This window comes from Parasteatoda tepidariorum, chromosome 2 (genome assembly GCF_982258835.1).
Source record: "Parasteatoda tepidariorum strain Cologne lab strain chromosome 2, Ptep-v5.0, whole genome shotgun sequence".
Lineage (NCBI taxonomy): Eukaryota > Metazoa > Arthropoda > Arachnida > Araneae > Theridiidae > Parasteatoda > Parasteatoda tepidariorum.
The window spans coordinates 54,958,814-54,977,536 of NC_141756.1; the positions used below are offsets into that span (position 1 = coordinate 54,958,814).

Sequence of the window (18,723 nt, forward strand, 5' to 3'; positions counted from 1 at the left end):
TAGATAAAAAAAAAAAAATTGCATCAGAAAATGACTAATATTTTATTAAAAATTTTAAAACTTGCTTTTTCTGGCTGTTTAAACTAAATTTAGTTTTTCTTGAATATTTAACTTGTAATTAAAGCAAAGTAACAACTTTACGTTTGCCATTACTAGGGTACAGAGTAGAAGTAAAAGCTATCAAATTCCTCTAATTTCGATGTTTCAAGTTATAGTATGTTTCGTAGTTATAGTATAGTATCTAATATTTTCAAACTCATTAAGAATGAAGACAAAACGCATATACATTGAGGATTGCAATTATTAGAGCAAAATAAAAATGCTCCAAAATATAAAATTTTAATTAAGACAGACGATTGATCGTCAGATTATGGTAGCATTTTCATTTATTTTTCCTCGCTTAAATATAAATTTTTTGAATCCCAGTGTTCATGATGATACTGAAAAGAAACTTTATTAAGAGTAATAATTCGAAGATCCTGCAATTCTAATGAAGTTCATAATGCATTTTGTAATTCCACAAAATGTGGTAAAAAGAACTTGCAGGCTATCTTTATAATAGTGAGTCTTGACGAAAAGCTTAATATTACCAAAACTACACACTATAATTAAATCAGGGTTTGAAAATACCCGGGTCTTTTTGAAAAACCCAACCCGCCTGGGTTTTATTGAAAAAACCTGGAGGAAATTGGGTTTTATTTGAAAAAACTCGGGGAAAATTGTTTTTTTTTTTCATTTCGTAAACATAAACTTTAAAGTTTTACTGTGTAAATAATTTATTTATTAAAAAGTGTTGTATAAGCTTAAAAATAGAAATAAATCCATAAAAAGTCAATATAAAATACATGTAACAAAACTAAAATAAGTTTAAATAACGCATTGCAACAACACATTTAGTGTTCCAAGTCGGTTTTTTCAAGGTGGGCCCACCCTATAAATCCCGGGAGGGTTTTTTCAAAGTAGGCCTACTTGGCAAACGCTGATTTAAATGCACTTAATATTAATTAATGATCAGAAATAATTAATAAAAATAAATAAAAAGTATTACAAAATTAGGTCTTATATTAATAATAATAAGAAAAGTTTAGTCGTGAAATTCAAGTTTACCTAAAGAAAACAAACAGTCTGATGAGGAAATAAGTTGTAAAGTTGATTCTGGATTAATGTACGATATTCTTATTTTAGGTGAAATTTTTTCTTTTCAGAAATTTTTACTTTAACAATTTCTGGGGATTATTTATTTAACTTCAAAGTATTTGTTCACAAATCTATATTTTGGGTGATTATACTAACTCAAAAAATAACCATATCCTGGGGTTTGTTACTCAAAAACTAATGTCAAAAATTTTCTTTAAAATAGAAAAAAACGTTGTTAAAAATGACAAAACTTTTAAAAACTGTAAAACATGCCCGTAAACTTATGTATTGACGATCATTGAACTAGAAGTTTAATGTGAAACAATATTTATTTCCAAAACGTGTGTATAGTAAGACAAGAGGCAATGTCGTCGGCGCCACGCCAAAACCAAGAATCAGCCACATTAGCATCAATCAGATGCAATAGTATACTAGATATTTAGATTACAAAAATACTATATAAAATAGATATTGACATTCTTTTTTTTCTTAGTAAACATTAATGCTCTTTAAAACGTCTGTTTCATAAAAAAAAAATTTAAGAAAAAAAGTTCTTCGAATAATTTCTCATTTTAATACGAACACAAATGATTCAAATTAAACAGAAAATTTTAGAAACAAAAATATTCCAAAATCTTAAAAATGCTCTATAAAAAAAAAAAAAAAGAGGAAAACCTGGTAAAAAAAATTGTCATTAAAATTAGGACCTTACTCATGAATTATTGATAAGAATTGTGTTCTTTTTTTGTAAAATTATAATACCATAATATATATAAAAGCAAAGTGATGAAAATTTCTTAATCTTTAATATAATTTGCATCTTCAAAGTTTCACAAAATGTTTTTTATTCCTTTTAAAACTGCGCTCAGAGTGTCATACATAAAAATAAATAAACAAGAATCTCAAAAACACCTAATCCAATTGGGAGAGCGAAATGAAACAAGTCCTAGGAGATGAGATAGTTACCCAGTCTGTGGTACGACCTCTGCTGTAGGAGATCCCCTGTTCTTCCTTTTCTTCTTTCGGAAACTACTGGTGAGGCCTCGGATGAAAGATTTTGACCTTTGGAGTCCTTTTTGACCTTCCATCCGCTCCTCTCGCTCCGGCCGATAAATGCGCTCCGTTGAGAAAGCCTTTTGCAGGGCGCTCTTAGCATTCTTCGTTAATGTCTGCATCCTCTCTAAGATGGTTTTCTTAGGAGACGAGGAGCGACTACGGTATAAGGAGAAATCACTGAAAGAAAAAAAATAATTATTTGTATAAATGGAACATCCATAAAAAGCACAAATATATTTATTTTTTGTGAATCCATTTAGAGATGAACGAAAAAGATATATCGTATTATTTCGGTGTATAAGTCGACCCCCTATTTTTGATAGCGAGATTTTTCTAAATTACGCAAATGTTTGGTAGGTCGGGCGCTTAAGTCGACCGTTGTCGGTAAGTCGATTATTATATCTATCGACGTCATGAGTGAAATGATACTAGACGAGTGGAAAGATTCAAATGTTATTGTAAAGTATTTTTTTTTTTAATGTGGAATCTCGAATTCTATAGGAGGGGGGGGGGGAGAAGACGAATTTTCGCGGAACTCAGCAGACGAGGATGAAGTAGAACCCATTGGCGAGCGGGATACGCACGAGAACACAACTAACCTTAACGAATCAGACACTTATGATTCATAATTATAATAAATTTGCAGCTTTATGGTACGTTTTAAAAGTTTTCATTGCGTTATATTTCTTGAAATACACTTGAATAAATTATCTGATTTTTAACTTTTCGAATGTAATTTAAAGTATTTTTTCGAAATAAAATACCTTTATATGTAAAGAAAATACGATGAAAAAAATGCAAAATTAATTGCATCTAACATATTAAACAGTTTATGAAAAGGGGCAATTTTTATAGGTAAATTGGCAGAATTCATATTGATCGCATTGTTTATAATGCATCAATGTTTCACTATTACGAATGTCCGAATTTATCACCGGTGTTTAAGCCTACCTCTGTTTTTCGTAAAATTTTGGGGGTTTGAAAAGTAGATTGATACACCGGTATATAGGGTAGTAAAATGTTCCGGTAGTAAATGCAAAATTGATTATTACCTAAAAAGCAGAAATCTCTGTATTCTGCCTTGCAATAGAGAAATCAATGTAAGCGACAAAAAAAATCAACGAGTTTTATAGTACTCAAAAAACAAATATGATATTTAGAGAAAGTAAAACTGTATATGTTAAGTGGTTGTATATTAACTGTATGTTTAGTTGGGTTAAAATTTTATTCCAATGGATTCTGTGTTAATGCAAAGAAACCTGTGTTAATGCAAAGAAAAAAAATTGGGATCGTTCATTTGAGCAATTTTTATGTTTCATATTACAATATGTTTGTCATCAGGAAATAAAAACAACATAGCAATATAAAATCTCCCAAAAAATAGTTGCATTGCAACAAAACAAGTTTTAAATTGATACCAAATATTTGACTTTCATATTCGAAACAAATCTTACAATCTTATTCATTCAGGACTCAGGAATAAAAATGTAATATAATTTTGAAAAAAAACTTGAAGCCCAGATTTTTGATGAAAAATCTAAGTGGGCTAGGCTGTATAAAACCGTTTTTTTTTTTTTTTTTAAAGAACATGGTTAAAATTGTCTATTTTTGTATGTTATAAAATTTTGATATTGGAAGGCCACAAACACTGGACAGTTATAAAATACACCATCTACATAATTTGTGTTTTTTACGTTTTTGTCAATATATTTCCAGAATACTTTATTATTTTAAACTAGTTGAATACCCGTTCTTCGCACGGGGTGAAAAGATAAAAATCAATAAATCTGTACTGAACAACATTACAAAATCATGCACTAAACTCTAAGACAAATACCGACACAAATAATAAAAGGTAAAATAATTCCAATTTTTTTTTTGTTATTATATGTTGCCCTTCTTGGCTTTACGTTATTAAATTAAGAAAAATACGTATTTAGTCCTTCATCCCATCAAAATCAAGATTAACTGCATCCGGTATCATTTGTTACTTGAGGCAACTCATGACAGTCAAAATTTACCACAATCAAATAATTTTCTCCTGTAAATGTCCCGTTCGAGGAATCAAGTTTATCTTAAATTGTATTATTTCTCCTAACATAAAATAAAGATATTATATATTTTTTTAACTTGTAAGTAATGAAAATTTCTACAATGCGTTTGAGTTTTAATTTTTCAATCCAGTATATTTTCAGATCTTTTTTAAATTAAAATATTAAATTAAATTGCCAAAAAAAAGACAAAATAATGAAATTATGTAAAAAAATTTAAGATGGGAAATGGGAAAATTTAAGAGATATAAATACAAAATTATTCAAAAGATCTCTTTTATGAACAAAAAAATAAATTGTGCATAGCAAATACACACATAACTATGCATACAAATAATTTTTAAAAGCTTTATAAAAAATTTACCTTTTCTCAGAAATCATTGCTTTTCTCGAATATAACAACTATTTTTAGATAGTCTTGTAAGAGCTTCTTTATTTTACAAACAAAATCCAACGATTGAATGAAACAAACCCAGCTAATGCAAAAATTATACCTATCATCAGATTATGATAACGCGCTGATTATCAAACTATTTCCTAACTGATTGACATGTAGAATGCTGTTGATACGTATGGTACTGTAACTAAACAAATGCCAAATTAAGGTGTACAAAAAACTGAAACGATTCGTTATCTATCCCTTGTGCCAATGACGCATGCATTAAAAAAAAGTGACGTCGGTTAACATAGGTAACATTTTTTGATAAATTTGAAAATAAACAGATTACATTACATAAAAATATCTATTTCGCTGAAATTCGGCTATGTTCGATGTTTTTTTAAAAAGAATTTAGATAGAGTTTGACTTTTAATCGCTTTTTGTATTGCACATTCTATACCAATACAAAAATCTATTCTATTAATTTCTGTCTAACTTCTATTCATTTTGTGGAAGATGTAACTTCTATTCATTTCCCCCAATTTCTGTGGAAGATTCTATCCAAAAGTTGCATATTTAATGCTTTAACCTTCATAAAGTTTTATAAAGTTTGATATAGGTTAATGCATGTCGCTTGGATCTAAAAAAATGTGAACATCTGAGGATGGGGTGTTATTATAAAAAAAAAAATTTTTTTTTTTTGGTGATTTAACACCTTCTGTTATACAGCGCTTCTATTATCATCAAAACATTAAATAACTTTTTGTAGAAGAAAAAAAATGTAAACATACCTTTTGTGAAGGTTCTTTTTGGGTGGCACGGGAGGGTCTTTTTCTTCATTTTCATTTGTAATGATATTACTGCTTCCATTTAAAACTGGTAAGCTAGCAAAACGATTTTTCTTCGTTTTGTCCACCATAGCGTACTCAACCTCAGATGGCTTGGGTGCAATTCCCTTTACTTGAGTTTCCAGATCCGTCAGATCGTTCACTAAAGTAAACAATAATGTTAGACGTAATGCACCGTAAATATATTTAGATTACAGTTTGCTTCAATTTCCAATAATCAAAAAAGGTTTTTCATAGCTATTTTATGGAAGTCTGAAGCAATTCATCAAAAACAAAAGAAAGCATCTTAAATTAAAGAATGCTAGAAATGAATTTTAACATTACTATCTTTAACAGCAAATGACATCATTTCTTATTAATGATGTAGATTTGGAAAAGTAAATTATATGTTTAAGATTCAAGTCATATTTTAAAATATGGAGGTGCTAAATAAGAAACTTAAATTTAACATTGATTAATAAGTCATATCACGTAATTAAGATATCCACATAAAACCCATTTATTTTGATCGTAAACATCAATTACGTGTAGTCAAATATAAAGAAACAAGTTTAATTACATAAATATTATGCAATATTTTTTTAAAAATTGCTTGTAAAGCTATTTAATTTTAAAAACTGGTTCATAGGCTAATCACCGTTTTACGTATGGCTGTCACGTTCTGCAGTTTAATTCATACTTTATAGATTATTTTAATAACTTTGATAATCTTCTAGATAGAAGGGTATGCATTTAGTGCCTTGTTACGCCCAACTATAGCGACGATCGTCACTTGCGTTTCTGCCCCAAGCTTTCAAACTTTGACCATTTTTATAATTGCATTCAACACGATTAAAGGGGCTCTGCAGGGCATTTCCGTTGCATATTATTCAACCCAACCGTTTTCTTAAAAAATTTTGTTATTTATGTGTTTTTATTACTTTGATTTTTGACAAAATTTCTATTGACTATAAAAGTTGGATGCTCAAAACCTAGATGTTCAAAGAATGTAAGACTAAATATTTAAAATATTCTTCAGCAAATACCGACATATCTTCTATTATGGAGCCGTGGTGGATAGACCACTCGCTCCCTAATCAGGTGACCCGGACTAGAGTCCTAGCGATGGCTGGTTGCTACGGCATCCGGCTCGCAATGACCACAGTGGTGACGTTAAATATCCTCAGTAGTAAATAGATTATGGGTTAGAGTTCCCTTGTCGTCAGGCTAACCAAGAGAGGTTATCCCCTTCATGTTACGCAAGTGTGGGTTAGTTCCATTAAAAAAGTCCCCCACGAAGGTAAATTTCTCCCAATACTTGAGCCAGGAGTTTCTTTGTCTTCTGGATTGTGTTGAAAATTACAAGGCAACCTATGGAGTTGAACATTGGTTGTCGTAAACTCGAAAATTGGGTCGGCTGTTCAACGACGGTTATAATATTTTCTATAATAATGTGGTAATACACTAAGAGTAAATAAACGAAAATTAAAAAAAAGTATTAGTGAAAAAAATCTAAAGTAGTTAAACATGTTTTAAAGGTTCTTTGCGTAGCGACGAAATCTGTTCAAAAACTATCCGATCATAATAGTAATTCGCAATAGGAAAAAAATAGAAATGGTAATAATTTAATGGTTAAGTAATAATTAGACTAAGGCTAATGGCAATTAATGAAGCCTTAGTAAGCAAACTAAATTTTTTTCGTGACCATAGGATCATTCAGTTGACACCATACCGTTAAAGAGTACGTACGTCTAAGGTAGAGTAGTCGGATTTCTATTTTGAGACAAAATAACTGAATAAGTTGAACAACGTTCCCGGATCAAATTTTATCTGAAGCTTGGTAATTTTCAAGTAGAATTTGAGGATTGTTTTTGTTTAAGAATCCTCTATCTTAGAGCGAAACTTTCATCACTATCATTCTTATTTCTTTTTAATTAATTTGTCCCAAAATGAAATCTGGCTAATATAACACGTGCTTACTCTTTAAAAATTTGACATTAACTGAGTGTCAGCAATGGCCATGACAAAAAACTGAACATGCTCAATAAGGTATGCCTACTAGTAGTTACTAAGCCCCGCACTCTAGGTCTTTTTTATCTGGATGGATACTCATTGAACAGATCTCATGTAATCATAAACACTAAAATGTAAACCTTTAATTAAAAATCCTTTGTTAAATATTCACAGATGTTCAATGAAAAATATCTTACCATTAATAATCGCAGATTGAGTAGGCTTTTTTAACGCAGATTTCAGATAAACTGGATTTGGTCCTCGGTTAGGGATAACCACACCGATACTCTTTGGTCTTTCACTACAAAATGTTCGATGTTTCAAACTTTCCCGGTGTGATGTTTTTTCCGAGGAACTAACATCGTCATCATTAATCTGACTATAAATCTCAGCAGAAACTATACTTTTTGTATCCGCTTCCGTTGTCCCCACAGCATTGTTAAAAGAACTAATACTTGGATTGTTTCTGTTATTAAAAACATCTTTATCACTAGAGGTTTGGAAAGGAATCTGTTCTGCGTAATCTCTTTTTCCTGAACAGTGAGGAGGTTCTGAGGTTGAAGAAAAGGAAGAATGGGGACGATAGGGTTCAGTGAAAACATTATCAGTTGTATACCTCAACCTATTCAAAGTTTTTGCTCTTCGACCACCATGAGAACTGCAGCTCGATTTCAAATCTTCTGGTATAACAGACGCTAAATGAGCGTAAGCCTGCACCATATTGTCATTGTAAACTGGCACATTAGCAATATGATAGCCACTAGATGGCCTGTCCAGAAGATTCGAGCAACTTGAAGTTTTTTGCAGGTATTTGATTTTGGGTTTATCCTCGCTATGGGACATTACTTTTCTTAAAGTTCGAGGGGGAAATTGAGTTAGATGAGGCCTGCTCTGATGAGATAGAGTGCTGGAAAGTGTGGAACAACTGCTACTTTTGAATAGTTTTGAAGCATTGTTCACATTTGTGGACAGTTCTTGATTGCAGCTACAGCATCGGCATGTACATGTTGAGACATTTGATGGTTGACTAGAAGGTATGACAGCCGTTTGATGGCTATGACAAGTACATTGACCGCTGTTCCTGAGGCTTCCCAAACCACTGTCAGTCGATGCTGTATGACAGACTTTGTCTTCTGGTAAATCCATGGGAAAGTAGTTGCATTTCGATTTGTATCTTTGAACAGGAGATGTTCCCAAACCCTAAAAAATTAATAATTTTTTTCTAAATTTGTATTTTTTTATATTAAAAGACAAAAGTAACAAATCAATTTGAGTCAGAAGGAGCTGATAATTAAAATGACACAGTTTGAATCTTTATAGTTGAAAAAGGACATGCCAAATGTAAATTTGATGCTTCAAATCTAATCATTGATTTACTACTATAAAATGTAAATTGAAAATTATTTTGGCAAAAGGAGAGTGAGCAACAAATTAAACTTTGATGCAGAAAGAGGTCTATTGTTATTGCTAACAAGTTTTCGAGTTACTTTTGTTTTGGAAAATATACATGCTTAAAATGTTAACATGTTAAAGATTGTTTCCTATTGTACCTTTGATGCTTCGTTAGCAATACAGCTCTACGGTATACTGAAGTTCAGTGCAATTTTTATGATGAGCCTGCATTTACAAACAATTTTGGATCTTACAAAGCGCATTTTTCTAGTTTTGCTTTATAAGTACTAAAGCACTTCAAATTTTCGACAATCGAGAACTTTATGCAATTAAAATTTTGATCTAAATTTGCATGGAGAGGACGTGTAAGAAGCAAAGTTCCAATTTATGGTTAAAAAATAATGTTGCAATCTATATATTAAAATAAATTTCTGTTTTTTATAGACTAAATCATCCGACCGAGAGCTATGAAATATGGCAGTTCTGATTATCGTGAATTAACCGCGAATAATGGCTTCACGCCCAGTGATGCTGAAGGCAATTAATCTATATTCTGATACTACAAAAAACGTATTTTGCTTAATTTAATAACGGGAAGCCACCGGGAAGGACATCAGATAATAAATTTTAAAATAATAGAAATTTTAGCATTTGTAATTGTGCGGTATATGTCTTTCAATTTTGTGCATGATTCCGTAATGTTCTCCAGTACTGAGCTGTTGATTATTTTCTATTCACCCCGTATAAAGCAGGGTTGTTTAGTTAATAAATATATAATGAATACGTCATGTATTAGTTTAGGAAATTCTTTTTTCACGAAAAATAACGAATTTGAAATTTTTTATTAATTTTACAGATATTTACATGCAATAAAGCGTGAGAGCGTACCCATACTTCATTTTATGACTAAAAATTAAAATCAAACACTGTATTCCAAACAACGACAATTTTATCTCAAAATCGAACTCTTAATTTAAAATGTAAAACTTTTTTTTCATAGTTTTCAGATATGAAAAGGTGGTAAATAAAATATACGATATACATATTAAAATTAATGCGATAAAATTATCTAGCTTACTCTTTCGCCAATACTGGCATCAGACATGGATTTCTGTACGGCTCGACGACTCCAAGCCGAACTAGGGGGTCTTGCTTCTTCTTGATAAACTTCCGGAATTGTATGATTCCGGGCGTTTTTTACCTGGATGTCGGCAGGCATAGGAGCGTATTGCCGGAGATCCAGCTCCGGTACGGTTCTACTCCTGATGCGTGAATGTACAGAGTTGCTGCGTCCATGAAGTGATGAAGGATCTTGATGCGATGGATATGAAAACCGTTGAGCATAGAGTGTGGCAAATAACTTCCTGCAAGATCGTCTAATGTTCTGTTCAGAGAGTTGAAGTTGTTCGTCAAATCTTACGCAATGGTGTGAATCGGGAAACACGGACAGAGGTGTTGGAGGTCGTCTATAAAAATAAAACTTTTAGTAAAATAAGAAAAACTGATTTCATAGAATAAAAAGTTGTATTTACACACATTGTGCACAGAGATTATATATAAAATAAATACTAATCAAAAATGTGTTTGTAGAGTTTTTTTTAACACTGAGTAATGTGTGAGCCTTCAAACAATCAAACATCTTATTTTTAATATTCAGGATTTTACATTATAAATATCTATTAGAAAAACAGAAATCAACTCTCGGTCAGAGGTTGATTCTTTTGTTTTCAAGTCCTTATTAACATTTTGCTTACGGCTGGTGCAACATGTGGACCACATGTGATGGTGCAACACGGTACACCGTAAGCAAAGGGTTAAGAAATAGAATGGAAATAACGACTATATTTCTCAAAAACCACGAAAATCACCAGATCATGCTTTAGAAGTCTACCCAATTTTTGGAGAGCATCAAGTATAAATTTAATGCATGCAAGGCTACTATACGAATTGTGCAGATATCTGCTTCCAGAAATCAGAAAAGGATAAAAACCCAACAAAATAAACGTTTAAAAATAAAATTAACAATCCTCTGAACCAATATCATATCAAAAAAAGACGTCCTTACAAAAACTAATATTATCCTATCATTTAACAAATCTATAACAAAACAAGGATGGCTTAGCCACATTTAAAAAAAAATCCTGCAAATGTTGAAAGCATATGGTTACCTGACGGTAAAAGGACACTAGCGTGGTAAATGCATATAAAAGACCTTAAAAAAGCCGGATTGAAAGGATGGAAGACTGACCAGTTGCCTATCCAAAGAAAGAAGGAAAAAAATCCGAGTCCTTATGTGCCAATTCGTTATGAGGAAGCTTATGAAGGTATCTTATTGAAAGGTAATTTTCTGATTAAATTTTTATGTGTGCATAGGATAAAGGAAAATGCAATAATACTAATATAATGCATTGCGTTCAACTGTAAAAACTTCGATTCGTTAACAGGATAAACAAAACGATAATTAGAAATGCAAATTAGAAGAAATGAGACAAAAATTTAAGGGAACTGTCGAAATTTAATTTTATCGGTTCCTCTTGTGATAGTATAATTTTCAAGGAATAATAGCTTTGCTTTAAAAAAAAATTTTTAACCATAAAAATATAAATTGCCTTAATACCTTCACGCAAGCGATGAAGTTAATCTGTGAGCTTTGCTGAAATTCGGATGCATAAAAATTTCTATAACTTGTTAGAAACTGTTAGTCTTAACGACTTGTTTTGGTTGCATTTGATTTGGTACAACAAAATACGTATTAAGTACCTTACTTGTCTAGAGAGCTTCCGATGCGTAATATCATAAAGAAAACTGTTATTTTTATATTTTTAAATTCCTTGAACAATTTAATTGACTTTGTTATGGCGTCACTCGATTCTGTGTATATTACATAGTAAACAACACATTACTTGTTGAGATATTTTTTAAAAATTTCATTTCCTAACCGTGAACAGATGACCCAATTTTAAGTTTACGGCTACCAATATTCAACTCCGTAACCTTGTAATTTTGAACCCAATCCAGAAGACAGGAGAACATTTAGATCAAGTAGTGAGAGAAATCTGCTTTTGTGGAGGACTTTTTGATGGAGCTAACTAGCATTTGCGCTACATAGAGAGGAAAACCTCCCACGGTTAGTCTGACAAGGGGACTCTAACCCATGATCCGTCTACCCCTGAGGATATTTTACATCAGCACTGTGGTCGATGCGAGCTATCGCTAGGATTCGAACCAGAGTTACATCATTGGTAGGCGATCTTCTGAGCCATCACGGCGACACTTGTTCAGATAGTAATATTCAAGTATCTTCCTTTTAAGAAGACCACCTCTGCCTCTCAGTTAATTCAAAAAAGGGACTAACTAGTCTCGGCGGGGGGGGGGGGGAGAGAAAACTTCAGGCTTCCATATACAGCATAAATAACATTTAAAATAAGTTCTAACTTTCCTCTGACTTATTTCCATATTTAGCTTATTTTTGTGACAGGAATTGGCCTGCAAGTAATTTTAAGTATAACTAGAAAGCCGAATGATAGCCACCATAAAAATGGGAAGTAAAAAGCTAACTCAGGCATAGTGGGAGGCCAATAGGAAGAGAGTGAAATAAGTTGGTAAAAGTGTTCTCATTTCATATGCCAGAGAGAACTCGAATTCAAGAGGCCCTGAAAATACCGATAAATTTCATAAATACCTGTTACATTCTTTCAGAGCTAAATGATCTCCTTTTACAGGACCAGATGAGGATTGACAACGTCTCGGTACCCGAAGAGAACCGGTATAACTTCGAGATTTGGTAAGTTCGTTCTTGTGCGGAGTTGGAGTGTATCTAAAAGGATTAAAAGGTTCGTCAGAAAATATTATGTATTCATGCAACTGTAAGACAAAAGTATATTCATGCTATCAACAAAGTAAATGATGACTAAAGAAAATTAAGAAATCAAAAAAAAATCATACAAACAACAGTGTCAACTAAGTTATATTTATTTTTCGATCATTTAGTTGGGTAGTGGCCTTAGTAATCAGTTTAAGTTTAAATAGTGTGTGATAAAGAACCTACATACTTTAAATTGACGAGTTAACAGAATTAAACTGAAATAGGCTTTACTAAGAAATGGTTCTAAAATCTAAATAAAGCAATACCGCAACAGAAAGTACGTCAGACAAGAGGGTCATGGCGTTTAAGGTTCCATGATTTCGAAACCAACACCATAATGGTGGTGGTCATGTGGTCAGCACTGGTCACCGCAACTTTACACGCAAGTTGGTACACATCTAGCTGAAGCTGGGTGGGCTTCAAGCTGCCACAGGAAAACTTAACTTTTAAAATATTATTTAAAGTTATCGATTTTAAACGATAAATACAGAGAAAATATGGGAATAAAATTTCTATCTAACACTATCTGCTAAATAAAAGAAAAATTACATATTTTTCATAGTTTACTTCAAAAGTTCAATTAAGGCGTCATTATGACTGTTCCATAAAGGCGACGCATAGTAATGTTTTATGCCTAATACTTTAAAAACGAGTGCGTAAGAAACGCATGCCTGTGTCAATATTTTCAAGGTGAGACTTCAGAAATCTTTTAAAGCGAATCGTGGTGTAGCCTTTTTTTTTTTATTTGCATTTATGAAAGCTGCCCGCTTTTATGTCGCCAAATGACATATGGATCCTATTTTTAATGAGTTTTTTTTTTTTAAATAATAGTGAGAGGGATCGTTTCTCACAAATAAATGAATGCATAGCTGCTCGAGGAATGTCACGCGATGTTTAGTTTCATAATATTGCAGACATTTTTTTTTAAATTTGTAAAAAAACATATGGAGCTTGTATCTGTAAAGAATATCTTAAACTTTTTGGTTTTAAATTTTTTTTATAAAAGTATCATATATAAAATAGAATTGAACTAAAAGGGTTTAATGGCAGATTCGTTAAGATGCGTCGGAACATTGTTTGAACAGCAAATTATATGGAAGTAAATAAAACCAGATAAATTTCGAAAATACTAACTAATGCTAGGTAACTGATCAAATAGTGCTATAAACTCAGTCTGGCGTTTATAAAAAATCGAAAAAAGAGAGATGATTACAGCGGAGATCGTAGGCTTCGTGTGTATATGGTAAAAGCAACTCCCCTGAGGAAGTCTAAGACATAGGCAGTTCTAGAAAATACTCATATCATTTAATTTTTTCTCTCGTTACATTCAAACTAAGTATGATAAATTATTTCGAGGATAAGCGCTAAATTTGAACACTTGTTATTACAAGTATGAATCAAACTTATTTAAAAAAAATATTTTTACGAACATATACTTAATAAGAAGTATCATAAAACAAGTATTAAAACCGATTGAAAACAATGTACAATTTTTAAGTCAGAATTTACGAATGCATGAAGTAATTCGTAAGAAAATAAGCACTTTTTCCAACTAACCGAGTAATTCAATTATTCAGTTAGTACTATTCTAAGAATACAAAATTCAGTTAGTACTATTCTAAGAATACAAATATGGTGTTTTTATTCTAATATTATAAACGTGCTTCTCCAAAAAATGAAAACAGCGTTTTTATGTTTGTTAAATAGTATAAAGGAAAAAATAATCTTAGAAAATTTGAGAAATAAAGTTCCAGATTTATCGAAAGGGAAACTGTATTATTTCGATCATATTTAAAGCTGAAAATTATTTATTTTGACATGCTAAACCATGATATGGATATCAAAATTTTTATGTCTCATAATTAAAGAGCTTAATGTGAGACGGTTCTGACATTTTTGTTAATTTAGGATCATAATACAGCAACAGCAGACTGCTATTCGTGTTCTCTAATATCCTGTCAAAAAATTGGATACTATACATACTGTTGAACATGACGTGTTTTTAAACCAAAGATTTCTTACTTTTTCAAAATGTCAGCTGATTACTTTTCCCACTAAGTTTATCAATTATGAAAACAAAAACGCTTTATTCTAAAAATGTACTCTTAGCCTCTTGTAAAATTCCAAATTGAAAGTGAGTCAACAACGTAATGTTAATTCATTCTGAAGCAATCCTTTTTTAAAATGAATTTTTCTTATTTGGATATCAATACAAAAAGAAAACAATAGACACATGCACTTCATGATGCACATATACTGTGAGTCTTTGCCATTTGGATTTTGAATATTAACAACTACCAGGTCCGAAAAGATTATACTAGTTCCAAAATCATTTAAAGATACTGCTCACGGTAATAATTAATGTATTCTATAAATTGAAAATTTATTTCTGAATGAATTCTTATAATCCTAAGAGGAGTGATTTTACTTTCTCAGTTAAAAGGGTAAAATAGTCTTGAAATTAGACTTGGTTTTGTGAGGTATTTCCAACAGTACTATAGAAAAAGTACTATCAAAGAAGAAAAATAAGTTCATCCCGCTAACGTTGATGAAATTAAATTTAAAGTGACAAAACAAAAGCTTAATTTGACAGGATTTTTTATTATATAATATGCCAGTCTTATATAAATTTAGAAAAAATGATATTCGCAAAATACAACAGTCTATAAGTAGTGCTGTCTTCCTTTCTTAACATACCTGCCAACTTTTCTCGGTTTTCTAGAAGAATCTGGATTTTTATATTTAATGTGGTGGCAAAACTTTTGCATTCATGTTTAATTCCTGTTCTAATAATTTTGATTTATTATAATTTCAACTGCCATTACATTTAAATAGTTTAAGCATACATAAAGAAAGTTGACTAATTATCTTATTGTGTTTTACGTGATGGTGAAAAGTGAATTAAAATACTTGCCTACAATATCGCTTCAATAATTATTTCAAGAAAAAAACTTTTTTGAACCAAGTAAAAAATGACAGGTATGACTTAGTATCTAAACCTGATATATCAAATGCATTACTGAGATTTAGAATAAACCGAAAACTGTGAAAGGTTCGACTTACTCTAAGAGAAACAAACTTCTTGCAGCAAGTAAAAGTTGGGATTTGTATACACTGATTTCGTGTAGAAAATGTATAGGTAAAAACATTAGTAAGTTTTTTTAAGATGCTTATCTTATTACTGCTAAAAATTACTAAACATTTTTACCTTCCTATTTATTCAAAATTTTTATTTATGATTGAAGCTCTGAAACAATTACATTTTAAATACGTTGTACCTTCAGAAATTCTTAAAATAAACTCTCACATAGTTAAATGAAAGGGTTAAGAATTTTACTTTATACAGATAAATGCAAATGACAGAACAATTAGGATGATGACAGTAAGAAAATTATATTTGACAAACAGTAAAATACATCGAAAGAATTTTATTAAAAAATAGAAAGATGGATCTAGATTTACTTTTCAGTTCTTTTTGAAATAGTGACAAGCTCCCAAAAAACAAGTTGGAATTCTGAGAACGCAGTTTCATCTTCCGACTATTTTGTTTGAAGAAGTGACATGTGGAAATAGTAGTACAAACTCTCTTATATTTTATTCTTACTCAACTCCCAATTCGTTCTACATTTATTTCTCGCCGTTTCGGTAACTTTTGCTGTGTTACGTATGCACCTTCTTGCATAAGGTAAGGGGAAGTGGAAATTTTCTGTGTCATTACTGATGTTTGATAGAATCAGCTGCCGTATTTCTAAAATTCGCAATGGTTGTATTTCATTTAATGCAACATCATGCTTCTTTGTGACCGTGTATCTTTGGTGGCGTTTTTCTGAAAATTCTATGTAGGTCATTTTTTTGTGTTGATTTTATGGAGTATGAAATAGAAAGATATTTTTTATAGAAGTAAAAAAAAATTTTTTTTATCGAAGATATAAGACGAAATTTCATGAAAAAACAATTAACCCAAAGTATGATTGTGAAATAATTGATTTGTTTCGTGAATTTAAAGTGAAATAAACGGTAAAGCGAAGTAACTTAAAGAATAAAATTACAGCGAAACGACTGAAACAATTGACTGAAACAAAGAATTACAATTTAAATTATATATATATATATATAAAAAAAAATCAAGCAAAAATCATACAACGTCTTGAAGGAAAAAAATTCGAGATAAGAAAAATTATATCATAATTGTTTTTCCTTTTACATATTTTATCATAATGCTAGTTCATTCTCCAATTCATAAAAACACATGAATCTATTTAAATTTCAGAATGATTGTAAACAAACGATAAAAAAAGTTTTCTTACATGGTAAACGAAGCTTACCGAAATTCTATAGAGAGAAAAAAGCTAACTAAAATAGAATTCACCGTACTACGCTTTGGGAATATATATTTAAGTCGTCACAACTCAAGGACTGTGAATCATAAAAGTGAAATTATTTAAAAAAGCTAATAAATTACAGATTAGGGATTTGCTGATGATAAATTCAGGGAAAATTGATTAAAAATCATGATTTAAATGTGCAAGGCCACTTTAACCTCAAAATTGAAACTTTGACTTCGTGTGTGTGAATGCGCTTCTATATCAAAATTAAAAAAAAGTCTAATTATCAAAAATTTGTACGTAATTCCCTATGTTTAGAGATTTAAATGATATATTTAACCTTTTCAATATATAGATTAGTGTATGAAAAAAATAAAAATCTATTCAATATACAGATTGGTGGTAATAAAATGATGGTAATAAAAAATCTCGATAAAGCGGCTAACTGTGATAGAAGAACATATTTGCAAAAATAAAGGGGGAGGGGGATTCAGTGTTCGTATTTTTTCAAAGCAAAGTATGGCGAATCGAAGAAAAAAAATTCATTGATACATTTAACTGAATTAGCTTTATTACTTTTAAAGCAGCAATCTATGAATCATCGGAAAGTAGACCTATTATAAATAAGTTTCAATCATAAAAGACATTACTGTATTTGCACAGTAAACAATAATTGTGAGACGAATATTTGCTATTAATATAATAGCAAATATTAGTACAATCAATAATCGGTCAGTATATATTAGACTTATTTATACTTTTACTACTTTGCAAAAAAAGTATCAGTTCGATGCTTGTTAAGACGTTTTTTGTAAATTTCGATACTTGTTTAGACGTTTTATGCATAGTACGATATTAGAAATTATTGTTGCGTGATAAAATATTTCGGGGCATTATTGGATCCCTGCAAGCGACGTCAAAGTGCGTAACAATTCTGATTGGCTGTTGAAACGTGTCATTTCTTTGTTAGCGACTGTTCTTTCCATTCTATTTCGAAAATGACCAGCCCGTCAAATAAGAATTCGATAGGCGATCTCGTAATCGATTAACGTATCTTACGATAATCTCGTAGCTAATGAAATCTTGTAAATTAACATATAATTAATACTTAGCAGCTATTTATTTTCCTTTATTAACGGAAAGAGGTCGACGATAAAACAAACAAAAAAATGTGGAAATTAATATTTTAGAATATATTATTAAAACAATTCATAAAATAGTTTTTTTTTGTTGTTGCGAAAATGTCTAACCATAAAAATTTTAAATTTATTAAATTTTAACAAAAAAAACTATTTTAACAAAAAATCTTTAAAAGAATAACCACGCATTCGAGATACAGTTTTCCATAGTTGGCAAAAAAAATAAAAAAATAAATAGTGTTTGGCGCCATTTTTTTTTTTTTTTTTTTTGCTATAAATGGTTGACTGGATTTTACACAAGTACTGAAAACATATACTAATCATTAAAGAAAAAAATTAACTTTTTAACAAACAACATTTTCGAGAAACTTTCCATAACAAAAAATTACAAAAATAAATAAAAAATAAAAGAATTATAAAACGTTTAATGACACTGTTTCTAAAATATGCTTACCTTTTAAATGTATCCAAGCGAATTTGAATACATAATTTCTGTCTCTATTGGTTTTAAATTAACTCGAAAACATCTCAACAGAAGT

At 30.6% G+C, this 18,723-nt stretch overlaps 1 protein-coding gene across 1 annotated transcript in view; it reads right to left on the minus strand.

Annotated features, from left to right (window-relative positions):
* Positions 1 to 18,723, minus strand: part of LOC107454566 (uncharacterized) — a 93,935-nt gene that overhangs the window by 7,404 nt on the left and 67,808 nt on the right. The window contains exons 4-8 of the mRNA XM_016071810.5: positions 12,538 to 12,672; positions 9,934 to 10,321; positions 7,661 to 8,663; positions 5,415 to 5,613; positions 2,104 to 2,370 (exon numbers count right to left, since the gene is read on the minus strand). Coding sequence (XP_015927296.1) covers positions 2,104 to 2,370; positions 5,415 to 5,613; positions 7,661 to 8,663; positions 9,934 to 10,321; positions 12,538 to 12,672 — 1,992 coding nt within the window. The remainder of the gene's footprint in view (positions 1 to 2,103; positions 2,371 to 5,414; positions 5,614 to 7,660; positions 8,664 to 9,933; positions 10,322 to 12,537; positions 12,673 to 18,723) is intronic.